This window comes from Mixophyes fleayi, chromosome 8 (genome assembly GCF_038048845.1).
Source record: "Mixophyes fleayi isolate aMixFle1 chromosome 8, aMixFle1.hap1, whole genome shotgun sequence".
Lineage (NCBI taxonomy): Eukaryota > Metazoa > Chordata > Amphibia > Anura > Limnodynastidae > Mixophyes > Mixophyes fleayi.
The window spans coordinates 18,054,468-18,066,929 of NC_134409.1; the positions used below are offsets into that span (position 1 = coordinate 18,054,468).

The 12,462-nt window shown below is 42.3% G+C and overlaps 2 protein-coding genes across 3 annotated transcripts in view; one reads left to right on the forward strand and one right to left on the reverse strand.

The window, feature by feature from the left end:
• The window catches only part of DNAI3 (dynein axonemal intermediate chain 3), a 66,102-nt gene extending 65,795 nt beyond the window's left edge, over nucleotides 1-307 (forward strand). For both annotated transcript variants that reach the window (XM_075182019.1, XM_075182018.1), the window contains exon 24: nucleotides 68-307. In XM_075182019.1, coding sequence (XP_075038120.1) covers nucleotides 68-211 — 144 coding nt within the window. In that variant the 3' untranslated portion in view covers nucleotides 212-307. The remainder of the gene's footprint in view (nucleotides 1-67) is intronic.
• A 1,146-nt stretch (nucleotides 308-1,453) lies between these two features.
• Nucleotides 1,454-12,462, reverse strand: part of SYDE2 (synapse defective Rho GTPase homolog 2) — a 38,159-nt gene continuing 27,150 nt past the window's right edge. Inside the window, exons 5-7 of the mRNA XM_075182016.1 lie at nucleotides 7,810-7,991; nucleotides 6,939-7,170; nucleotides 1,454-4,980 (exon numbers count right to left, since the gene is read on the reverse strand). Of these exons, the coding sequence (XP_075038117.1) occupies nucleotides 4,511-4,980; nucleotides 6,939-7,170; nucleotides 7,810-7,991 (884 nt within the window). The 3' untranslated portion in view covers nucleotides 1,454-4,510. The remainder of the gene's footprint in view (nucleotides 4,981-6,938; nucleotides 7,171-7,809; nucleotides 7,992-12,462) is intronic.

Sequence of the window (12,462 nt, forward strand, 5' to 3'; positions counted from 1 at the left end):
TTTATCAGATTAGAAGTAGCTATTTTTAATAAGCATTGATGTAACGGGCTGTTGTTTGGGTCAAAAGGAACACACGCCACCGGCGAAGTCTAAGGAACAGCTTGAAGAGGAGATTAACCGGGAATATGTGGCATACTTGGGGTGTGAGAACACGATTCTCACTGGACTTGGGCTTAAACGAGAAGCTGAAGAAATAAAGGTGAAAAGCTGATGTTTTACCGGCTGTATTTAAAATTAATTTTGTGATGTGGCCATTGTGGACGGCTAGAAGTTCATTTAAAAGAATAAAAAGGAGATTGGAACTTTTTGTAGTTTGTTGAATTTGCTGTGTACAATAATATTAGACACACGCTCAATATGTCCTGGGTCAGAACCAGAGGAGCTTTAATTAATCAGTGACCACGGCCTTTACCTACCTGTAGGAGAGAGCCCTTCAACTATTCAATAACTTGACCAAAAGTGTAATTCTCAAACAGCCTTTCAAGGTACTGTGCTTAGTGCATGTGTAATGCCTGGCCCAATTCATTGCCTAACCCAGACCATTATTCCTCCTCTACCACACTTTACAGTCCGCCGTACACATCCAGGTAGGAAACGTTCCCCTGACTTGTTGGTCCGCGCTGTACTGAAAGTCGCTAAACTCTTCAGTACGACCCATTTTACCGCTAACGTTTGACTATGGAAATTGCATGGCTGTACTCTTCATTGTGCACCTGTTAATAGGTGTGTATGAAATGGCCAAACATACTAATTAGAGGGGTGTCCACATATATCTGTGTACATCACAGGCAGAGTAATATACATGAAATAACAGATGTGCTTATACATGACTGAAGCAAACTGCCAAATATGGAAGTGGGTTCTTTTCTACCAGAGTGACTGACAGCTTGGAAGACTTGCTTTGCAGAGTTGCACTGTATTGATAGGTTAATTCATAGACTGGGGCAGGACCAGTGATGTCACTGACGGTCAAATGACAGCATTCACAACTTTTGGACCCGTATCCGCTCCTAGTGGGACACTACCACCACTATATAAGAGTAGGCTAATGATTTATTTCTAACAGAGCTGCAGTGGAATCTCAGCTGAACACTGAACAATGCATTTTACCTTCATGGTTCAGATCTGAAGAGATTTAATTTTTGGGTTTAGTGGTCTCTCAAATGTAAACAGCTTCCTGTATATTCAGCAATGAGGAGACAGAATACTCTGTGTGTGGAGTTTGTATGTTCTCCTAAGGTTCCACCTATGGTCCAAGCTAACTGGCTTCTGACTAAATAGTTCTGAGTGGGTCTTTGTGTGTATGTGAGATTGTAAGGCTTTCTGGGGTTAGGGACTTACGTAGTACTGATTGAACTACGGTGCAGAATACAGGGGGCGCTGTATAAATAAATACTAATACATCAATAAAAAACACACTATGTTCAAGCAATACACAGAAAGAAGCAGCACGTCAAACTATCAGATATTTAATATTAACAGTTTACCGGATAGTGTTGTAACACTTTTCGAATACAAGAAAAACATAATATATATATTTATATATAAATTACAATGTAGAAAATACATTTCTGAAGCATTTAATAAGAGCAGAAGCTTTCTACATGTCAGAAGCACAACCGAGTTCACATTGGGTTGTGTACACAATATTACAAAAAGAAAAAAAGTGGGAGCTTGCAACATGTTGTAAGTAAAATAATAATAATACAGACAGGTGTATACATGTTAGCGTTCCAAAATACTTCAATCTTCTGTTATAAAATGGCACTGGCTGTTTTATAAAAATATCGTATTTAGTTACATACAAAAATAGACCTTGGAGTTGTGTAATAAAAACATAATGTACCTTCTCCCCCCACGCGGTAAACTCGCAGGATTTCCCATCATCCCCTTCAGTCGACAATTTTCAATAGCTCTCTGCTGCCCTCTAGTTTTAGCTGAAGGTGGTGGCAGATGGCGACATCCTATATTATAGAACGTAGTGCGCCAGCCTCCCAGAAGCTCCCAGTAACCAGTACTGTCTGAGTGTTCCTGCTGTGCTGGTACCTTATAAATAATAGGAGAATGGCATTGTTCAGTGGGATCCAGGATCTCTTAAGGTGTCCCTATCCCCTACACACACAGGGAACTTGCTGGTGACATCAGAGGCAGATCCGTGATGTCACTAGTTCATAGTGAATAGGTAGGCTTCACTCTCCTGAAGATTGGTTGAGAGCACACAATGGCTGACTACTGGGACAATTTAATTTGAGATATTTGGACTGACTGCGAAAAGCTGAACAAGGTTTCTTCTAGGTCAGTAGAATTTTATTTCCCAGGAGGATTCACTGCAATCTCCAACGTGTCAGCTGAACGTCTTTGCGTCTTTACAGTATTCACAATATCAAATAATTATACAAAATTAAAAGATTATTTAGAGATTTCTATGTACATTATATATATATATACTTATTAAATAGCCACATGAATTATGTTGTCAATATATACTTAGTGATTCTCTCTATAGTTATGTATAGATATATTCTATTCATATTCCAGGTACCTTAACAGATACATGTTTTTACTGGTGAGCCGTTATGTACGATAGCATTGCATATTATAACATAGATTAGCACATTATCTGCATAGTGAAAGGTCAGTGGGTTTGAACCGCTCTATATGGTTTAAGGTTCCTGGTGCACAGTTACCTACAAACAGCGGACGCAGCTGCTGAAGCCATAGTCCTGAGAATGCGGAAAATAAATTTGGTGTAGTCCCTGGTTATTCTATAGGGCGTGCGCACGTGAAAATTGGTTCAGCATACAAAATAACTTGCCATTATTTTTAACCTGTGGGTGTTCTTCAAGGGCTTTTTTACTTATCGGCACCATGCCATCCACATACACTGCACCATAATGGAGTCATTGGTCCCTAAGCAAATACACTGCCACAGTTCATTACTGTGCATTAGGAACGCTGTGCACCACATCACAGCGCACTTCAGTGCCGACAAGTGAACGAGCCATAAAGCTTAGCCATTGATCCTCCACTGCTGCTAGCTTTCTCCTTAGATTGCCCACATGTTCCAGATTGGAGAGTTTCCAATCACTAGCGGCCCCTGTTTACACGTGGTGTGATGTGCTGAACTGGACCTCCCAGGTTCATCCTTAAGGCAAAGCCAGACACGTACTCACAGCTACCGCGTCTGGGAAATTAGCGCAGGAACTTACTTCTACTTAGTACCTTTTCAATTTTTGACTTCACAGCATTATTGGGAATAGGATACTGGATAATGTAACATAAAAAGTGCAGAAATGAGGTGTAGTCTTAGTACATGGTTACATCACATGCATCAGGGAATGTGGATTGTCATTGCTTCAGATTAGGCATGGGCAACTATATTGGAACTGGAACTACAAGTCTCAGATGGCTAGGGCAAGGAACGCTAGTAACTTAGTAATAGCCAGACCTGTGGTTCAGTCTTTTCTTCTTGCAGTTTACAGACTATATGCCCTTCACCAGGGGCACTGTGAGCCGAGGACCTGCCTTGGGGGGGGGGGGGGTCCAGCAGTGGTGGATTGGATGACTGTCCATGTCCCAGAGCAAGTTGCCCTAGGAACGTGCAGAGCCCGGATTAGAGGTGAAGGAAGACGAGCTCCCGGCAAACTAATCGGCCTATTAATTGGCCACAAAACGGTAGTGGGTTATTGCATGGACCAATATATTTGCAGCTTCCCAATAGGCCACGTGGCCACACCTCCTAGGAAGCGCCTGCCTTTGTCCGAACGCACTCTGAGTAGCCCTTTACTTTACTGTGGGTGTTGACAACAGGACAACAATGAAACTATGATCATATCTGTTGAGCAGAAGCCAAATAAGAGAAGGGAGGTGGTTATTCACACTCCTGTAAATATCTTTAGACTTGGTAAACTCCTAACATTTACATATACATTTGCAAATGTTACCAGTAATTATTTTATATAAGACAACCTGTAGTTTAGATTACATTTAAATATGCCCAATTTGGAAAAAAAAAATGGAAGTACTGCAGATACTTTTCTCAATTCTCCCTCTAACACTTCATTTGCTGTATAAACACCAGGCACTTGGGCTCTCCCCCCCCCCCCCAAATTGTGGAAGTTTCACAAAACTTTATCAAAATGGCAACAACAGACAAGCTACCTTGTGCTGCCACAAGGAGTCCTATAAGAATACCACGTAGTGTTTGAAATATTTCTATGAATAAAAAGTGTCCGTTCTTTTCTTCACTGGCAGACCAGCAGCCACGTCAGGATGTGTCCGACCTGACCACAGAGGGACATTTAAATAACCCTACAAACCAAAACACTGAGCCGGCAGCCACTATCTTCCTCTACGTACCAAATAAGTGTTTATTTCCTGGAGATCCTGTCTCATATAACACAGGAAGAACAAAGACAGAAGATCGCTGTACACAAGTAGACCCTCTGGGGGTTAAATGAGAATTATTCTTCTAATGAGAAGAGATAACGGGAGTGACAAGGAGAAGGTCTTAGAAGCTGACATTCAGTCTAGTCTTGCTGAGCTCTCGCTCCAGGCTTCCTATCAAGGCGTCGATGCTTTCCTGCAGGTCATGAAGATTCACGTCCGGTTCCTCGGGGACGCCTCCGGCGCTCACACTAATCAGAGCCTGGAGTGAATGTTCTTTGGCTATTAAATGCTGGCTTGTCTCTTCCACCCGCACGCAGGTGTTCCTGTGCGGAGGGCTTTCCGAGTGGACGTCCGCATAATCCGCTTCCTCTTTCGGGCTCATGAGATAGCTGCCCTGGCAGCTGCTCCAATCTCCTGCATAGCGGTTACTGGAAGGACTGTCCAGACGAGCCACCCTAGGCCGCAGCACTCCGGACATCTCCGAGCTGTTCAAAATGAGCATCTGCGGCCGCGGCTTCTTCCTGCGCAGGCGCGGCTGGGGCTGCGCGTCAACGCTACTTTGGGTGGCTTCTTTGAAAGAGTCATTTTTCACTGCAAAGTAATACAACAATAAAAAATAAATAAATAGTTATTTCTCAAACTTAAACCTTGAAAAACATATTTAGAGGGGAAGTCGCCATCAGACCTCTTCCAAGCAGCAGTGTTTTTTCCTGCTGCCCTTCGTTACAACATAAAACTGTAGATTTTGTTGTATTGAATGCATAGAGCTGTGTTTTTCTGTTGTAACCAAAAGGCAACAAAAGTAAACAACTGTTTCTGAAGATGGACTTCGTCTTTAATGGCAGTCTGGTGCTAAAATACATACATTTGTTGAACAATAAGTGAAAAATATCGCAAAAAGATTAATTGTTAAGTACAAACAAAGCTCTGCTTGCTGGTACATGAACTCAATGAGGGATTGTGAGCCCACCCGTTACTGTTCTCAATGTCACCCCAATAAGTGCACTGTGCACAAGGCAATTAATGGGTCTGATGTACATCATAACCGTACAAAGGCCGGAATCAGGGAGTGATCAATAACATCCGAGGAGAAAGGAACATTTGGAGCTTTACTAAAGTCTGGTTTGATGAAACCACCAGTTTTCAGCCGTTCTTACGGAGGTTATAAAACCACTGGATTTACTAAAGGCCAAACCGCCATTAAAACAACCAGAATGAACATTTTTAAAAACCACCACTTTATGGATCGCCATTCCAATTTTAACAATAATGAACATACAAACAGCCGGATTTGTTAAGTGTCATGGGTGGAAACACATTGTAACTAGCACGGATCAGTTTTATCAGCTAAAAATCTTTGATAATGGCTTCAAATTGGCCCATACGGGTGAGCACAATGCAAACACACACAAATCAAAGCTTTACCCAGCATCATGCAAACTACACACTGATCAAGACCTTACAGGGCCATGCAAGGACACACAAATAGATACCTCACGCAGCACCATAAATGTACACAAGGATGAAGGCCTTGGGCAGCATAACGTCACAGCACATGGATCAATGCATCATAAAGTACCATGCAAGAGCACACAGATCAAGGCCTCACCCAGCAGCACTCCACAGTACATGGATAAAGGCTTCATGCAATACCATGCAAATGCACATGGGTCAAGGATGTCCTTTGTGCAAAAATGTTTATATTGAACTGAACATCTAAAGAAACGAAGTGAAAAAACATAACATATATAGGGTACATCTACCTTCCAAAGGACCACATAGCAAACAAGTGATTACACAGAGATTAAGGCATCATACACGCCCCAGAGTACACTGATTAAGGCATCATGCATTGTACCAGAGCACAATGATTAAGGCATCATACACCATCCCAGAGCACACAGATTAAGGCATCATGCATTGTACCAGAGCACACTGATTAAGGGATCGTGCATTATACATGAGTACACAGATTAAGGCTATATAGAAGTCACAAGCTGTACCATGCGTATATCACACAGACACACATCACACCGATTCGAGACAATAACTCGTTACCTGGATCACGGCTGCTAAATACCTCCACTGTCTCGCCTACCTATGGCAAACAGCACAAACTGCTTTACCCCCGATATCGGTATTCATGTGAACTTTCACTCTTGTTTAAATCTTACTTCAAAATAATCCTTCACAATCAATGGTGGATTAATACATTTCATCTCTATTCAAAATGGAGGAACTGCGAGACTGGGTTTAATGCAGGTTATGAATGAGGCATCTCGGGGCAGAGTCACACTTTATTCATCTACTATGGATTAAGAAATGATGATGATCCCAGCAACAAGTATCAGCCTAGTGCTTAATGGCGTTTCTAAAGGATATGGGAGAATGGGCCAGACCGATGCCTAGAACTATGGATTGGGCCACTACTGACATTAACTCGGACCTTAACAGAATATTTTTAATGAAAAAAACGTCAAATGGACAGTTACTAAAAACAGAGAGAACCTGGCTGTGCCAACATAAGTGGAGATGATAGGACAGCTCACCTGGCCATAACTGCAGCAAATAATGTAGGACTTCGATGTGTTTCTTGAAATCTAAGGCACTAGCGAGCTCCTCCGAATCGATGAACACGCGGTTGTTGTGATTGGACGTTTCCTGCCTCTGACTCAGCAAAACGGGCCCGAAGCATACAGCCAGGTTCTGACAGGTCATCTTGTTCACCTCGTGGTAGGACGCCACCAATTTCAGGTGATCCAGCAGCATTTTTAAGGTCGCCTGAAGGACAGAGACAACTCCGTTATCAATATGATAACATGGATGAACCCAGGATCTGCTTAAAGGAGACATGTTAATTTCTAATTTTTACACTTTAAGTCCATATCATTTTTAATTAGCATCTGTTGGGGTGAATGTGCAGGGCTGTGCTTTCCTGAAACGGGGAAGCAAATCATACATTTTAAGTGTTGCTCATAATGTCTCAGTGAAGACTCACGATATTGTAAATCAGGGATCAGGCCACTCTAGGCTAATAAGCTCATAGCTCCCCCTCCTCCCTTCAGCCTTGCATCCTAGGCTGCAGCCTATTGGATAATCAGGCCCTAATTGTAACGCCCCCTGCCCCTCAGGTAAGTCTGTATACAGAGGGTGTAACCCACAACAAACTTTCCAGATCAGTCTCTCAGTTACTTTAGCACTATAGTTGGTGTTTACATCCTGAATCTTATCCTTTCCTTTATGCCCAGTCACAAGTAAGAGGGATGCTGAAATAGGAGGTGCTGAGCATATATACTGAACTCCTCTCCCCGACTTATAATAAATATCCTTATAACTTACATCAAATAAAACTAAGAAGGATAACCGAATACATTTACCGAGAGTCAACAAACACAATATTTAAGCAGCAGCCGGTCTTACCCTCTCCACGTCAGGCAGGCATTTCAGAAGCTCCACCGTGTCCTCGGAGTCCCGCGGATCATTTTCACAGCCGTTCCCAGACATCTTCAGCGGTTTCTCGGCCATGGCGTGTAGCACGGCCTCGTACAACTGCTTTGTGATCAGCGGAGAAGGAAGCTCTCTCAAGTAATCCTTCAATACTCCTACATAACGGACAGAAAATAGTCACGTTAGGAAAAAAAGCTTCTCACATGTATACATGTGCGTCATTATAAGTATGGTACAAAGCTGTGGAACACGTATGGAGTTATAACACTACATTTACCATTTTAAACACAGGGAAAAAAAAAAAAAAGCTACTTCGTTTGCTAGTCAGTAAAATGGACACCCAGTAAAACCTTTCACTTCAGTCATTTCCAGCTAGTCTGGAACTTTTTTCCGTGAGCACATTTTAGTAACTTGGCAGTGGATAAAATTACACTATCATAGCTTCGTGTTCTACGCGGAGTAAGTACAATTTGCTTTACTTCTTTGAAAGTGAGAAACAAAAAGGTTTAATAGGAAATGAAAGCAGGGACGTCCAGTTCTTATTGTCATTTAAAAAGGACATTGGGGTCTTTTTAAAAAGGGATCCTCTGAATGAAGACACCACTCCTGGAAACCCCCTCTTTTGTACCATGGGAATTAAGATCTCACCGAAGGATAACCCAATGTGCAAAGCAGAACTTACCGGTTGTGGGTGCCCTTAACAGCACACTCCGCTACAACCAGTTCTGCAAATTGGTTGGGGGGGGGGGGGGTCCAATTTTTTAAGGGGTCCCCAGAGCAGAAGTGGTCCCACACATGGGCTGCCATTATCCAGCTACAGGGACAGGTCGAGTGCATTGCAAAAGGACATTTCTTAAAGTGGAGATGTCACTGCACATCAAAACTGCACCAATTATGAAATGCTGTGTAACGTTCTCAGGGTATCTAAAGCCCATAACGGTCCCTCTACCAATATGTAATTATCCAGTCACATCGCACAGGCTAAGACTGAGGTCACCTTAGACCATCACCATACTAATCCTGCAAACCAAAATTACACAGTGTCGTGTCGAGCTCTGTGTTACTGCTATAGTGTATAGGACCACAGAGCTGTAATAACGCGTTTATCTCAGGAGGAGGAATAGCAGCGGGATGTCGCAGCCTCAGACCACTTAGTCTTGTGGTCAGTTTAATGAAAGCTGTTGAATAAACCAGTTCAGCAAGTGAAAGGGTTAATGTCCAGATCTCTTCTGCCCCATGGTAATCCAGTGATCACAATAGGTTCCCATCTTCACAGTCGCTTACAATTCCCCTCCTGGAGTATTTTACACAAATATGTGAAGGCGACAAATTCCACATGTCATGTTGTGACACGAGTACAGAGACTGAAGTCATGCTTGTCCTTTCACACAATATACTCCACAGATCAGCAGGGAAACCTCAGCTCCCGTGTGTCGCGTGTTAAGACAGATTTCTCTACATTAGGATACTTAGGGGCTCTCTGCCTTCTCCAAATATGGCATCTGATTTCCAGAAACTGTTATTAATTCACAGTGGGAGGAAAAAGGGGAGGCTGGACCAGGCTGGAAACTAGAGAGATGTTAGGAAGGATTAAATAGTCTTTGTAATCACTGCGGTCATTGTAAAAATCACCTATTTTTCCAGTACAAATAGTGGAGGGAACCATTATGTTCCTATACACTAATTTAGGGCACATTCACAATGCTGTCTGCAGCACTACCTTTACATACAGCCCAGCACCTAGAGGGAAAAACATTCCTACTACTAATATATACACGACCCCATCCATACTACAACCCTACCCGAGGAGAGTCCTCCCTAACTAATATATACACGACCCCATCCATACTACAACCCTACCCGAGGAGAGTCCTCCCTAACTAATATATACACCACTCCATCCATACTACAACCCTATCCGAGGAAAGTCCTCGCTAACTAATATATACACGACCCCATCCATACTACAACCCTATCCGAGTCCTCCCTAACTAATATATACACCACTCCATCCATACTACAAACCTACCCGAGGAGAGTCCTCCCTAACTAATATATACACCACTCCATCCATACTACAACCCTATCAGAGTCCTCCCTAACTAATATATACACAACCCCATCCATACTACAACCCTACCAGAGGAGAGTCCTCCCTAACTAATATATACACCACACCATCCATACTACAACCCTACCCGAGGAGAGTCCTCCCTAACTAATATATACACCACTCCATCCATACTACAACCCTATCCGAGGAGAGTCCTCCCTAACTAATATATACACCACACCATCCATACTACAACCCTACCCGAGGAAAGTCCTCCCTAACTAATATATACACCACACCATCCATACTACAACCCTACCCGAGGAGAGTCCTCCCTAACTAATATATACACCACTCCATCCATACTACAACCCTACCCGAGGAGAGTCCTCCCTAACTAATATATACACCACTCCATCCATACTACAACCCTACCCAAGGAAAGTCCTCCCTAATATATACACAACCCCATCCATACTACAACCCTATCCAAGGAGAGCCCTTCCTAATATAAACACAACCCCATCCATACTACAACCCTATCCGAGACAAGTCCTCCCTAACTAATATATACACGACCCCATCCATACTACAACCCTACCAGAGGAAAGTCCTCCCTAACTAATATATACACGACCCCATCCATACTACAACCATATTCAAGGAGAGTCCACCCTAACTAATATATACACGACCCCATCCATACTGCAACCATATCCAAGGAGAGTCCTCCCTAATATATACACCACACCATCCATACTACAACCCTATCCAAGGAGAGTCCTCCCTAATATATACACAACCCCATCCATACTACAACCCTATCCAAGGAGAGTCCTCCCTAATATATACACAACCCCATCCATACTACAACCCTATCCAAGGAGAGTCCTCCCTAATATATACACAACCCCATCCATACTACAACCCTATCCGAGACAAGTCCTCCCTAACTAATATATACATGACAAGCCAACATGCAAAATGCATGTGCGAGTTCTCTGTACAGCGCTGCAGACTTAGTGGTGCTATATAAATAGCTGATGATGATTATGCATTCATTGTGTCTGGGTAATGCCAACAGCAGACAGCCCAAGACAACTACACTCGGTACAGACAGGCAGTAAATCTATTAATGAGGCTATCTGGCAACTCTGTAATAACTATGATACTTGTTTTAGTTTTTGATTTTCAAGTCATGTTACAAGCACAATTGTAGCCCCTGTCTTCAGTTCCAATCCTAACATAGCTCAGCCAGGGTACAAACCCTACAATGCACCCTGTAATAGGCATATTTTATATTACACAAGATGTCAAGCTAACTGTATATTAGCCAAGTAAAGTCAACATAGACCAGCAAGTCTATGACAATGCACAAAATACATAAAATACAGGGGTTACCAACATTACTAGACAGATAAAGAGATATATATATTAAAAACATGCATTCATATGTGGAATAAAGCATTACTAGTTCATTTAGTCTACTAAAGAAACACCTTAACATGTATGTACGTGTAATTTATTTACATGAACTCTCCCTGGTTACAAGTGAACAATCTCTCAACATGTGATATGTTATATAGAAAGGGTGCAACAGCCGATGGCATTAAACTCAAAACAACAATATACTTTATTGGTAAGTAATAACATTTACAAACAGAAGCAGAACTTGCTGAGCATTTATAGACCTAAGAGAGTAGCTGATAAGCATTGATAGACCTAAACAGGTACTTGGTAAGTGTCTATAGGTATTAGCAGTTGTTTAATAAGCACATTTATAGACATAATGGACAATATAAGACAATTGTTGTTAGACATGAATAGATACTTAGGCTACCTTGTAAGAAAGAGTGTGAACTAAAATGTTTGGATACAATGTGATCTAAAACAATGTCTTTCAAATAGACCCAACCACTGGCTCCAGGCCAGATGCCGTTGTGGATTGTAACGCCCCAGGGTTATAACACACAACTGTATCTCCTTCTAACACCCTCACAGCTCTATAACTCAGCAGCTGTATTGTGTCACACCAAGCCTTGTACATTTCATTTTTACTGCTAGAAGAAAAGGCTGTGTGTGTGTCTCTGGGCTGACAGCTGCCAAGAAATAAAATTACCAACAGGAAGTCAATCTATTAAAAGGCCTCTATTTCGTTAGCTGGAGGTATGATTGCCAAGTTAGAACTGCTAATCCCCAAATGCATGACAGAAATACCATCTGTGTTTGCTTTAAAACAAAGGAAGACTTGTTACTTTACTGAATGTGGTCACGGGGAGAAAAATCAGGAGCCATCCCCATAAGAAAGTCTTTGCAGTGAGACCATTCTCTTCTCCATAAGAACGCTCTCTACCAGAAGGCTCAACAAATGCACAAGCAGAGAGATAAGAGCCTTCTGGATACAGGTTATATACAATGAGGCTAGAAGGACTATTTGGAGACCTGTATACACAGAGGACCTCGCACTAGACTTTATCACTGACGAGTCTCCAGTCGCTTGTGTCTGTGTCATACCCCAGCACGAAGAACAGAACATAAATGAAGGGTTTCAGTATAGAAGACCGTATTCTGTC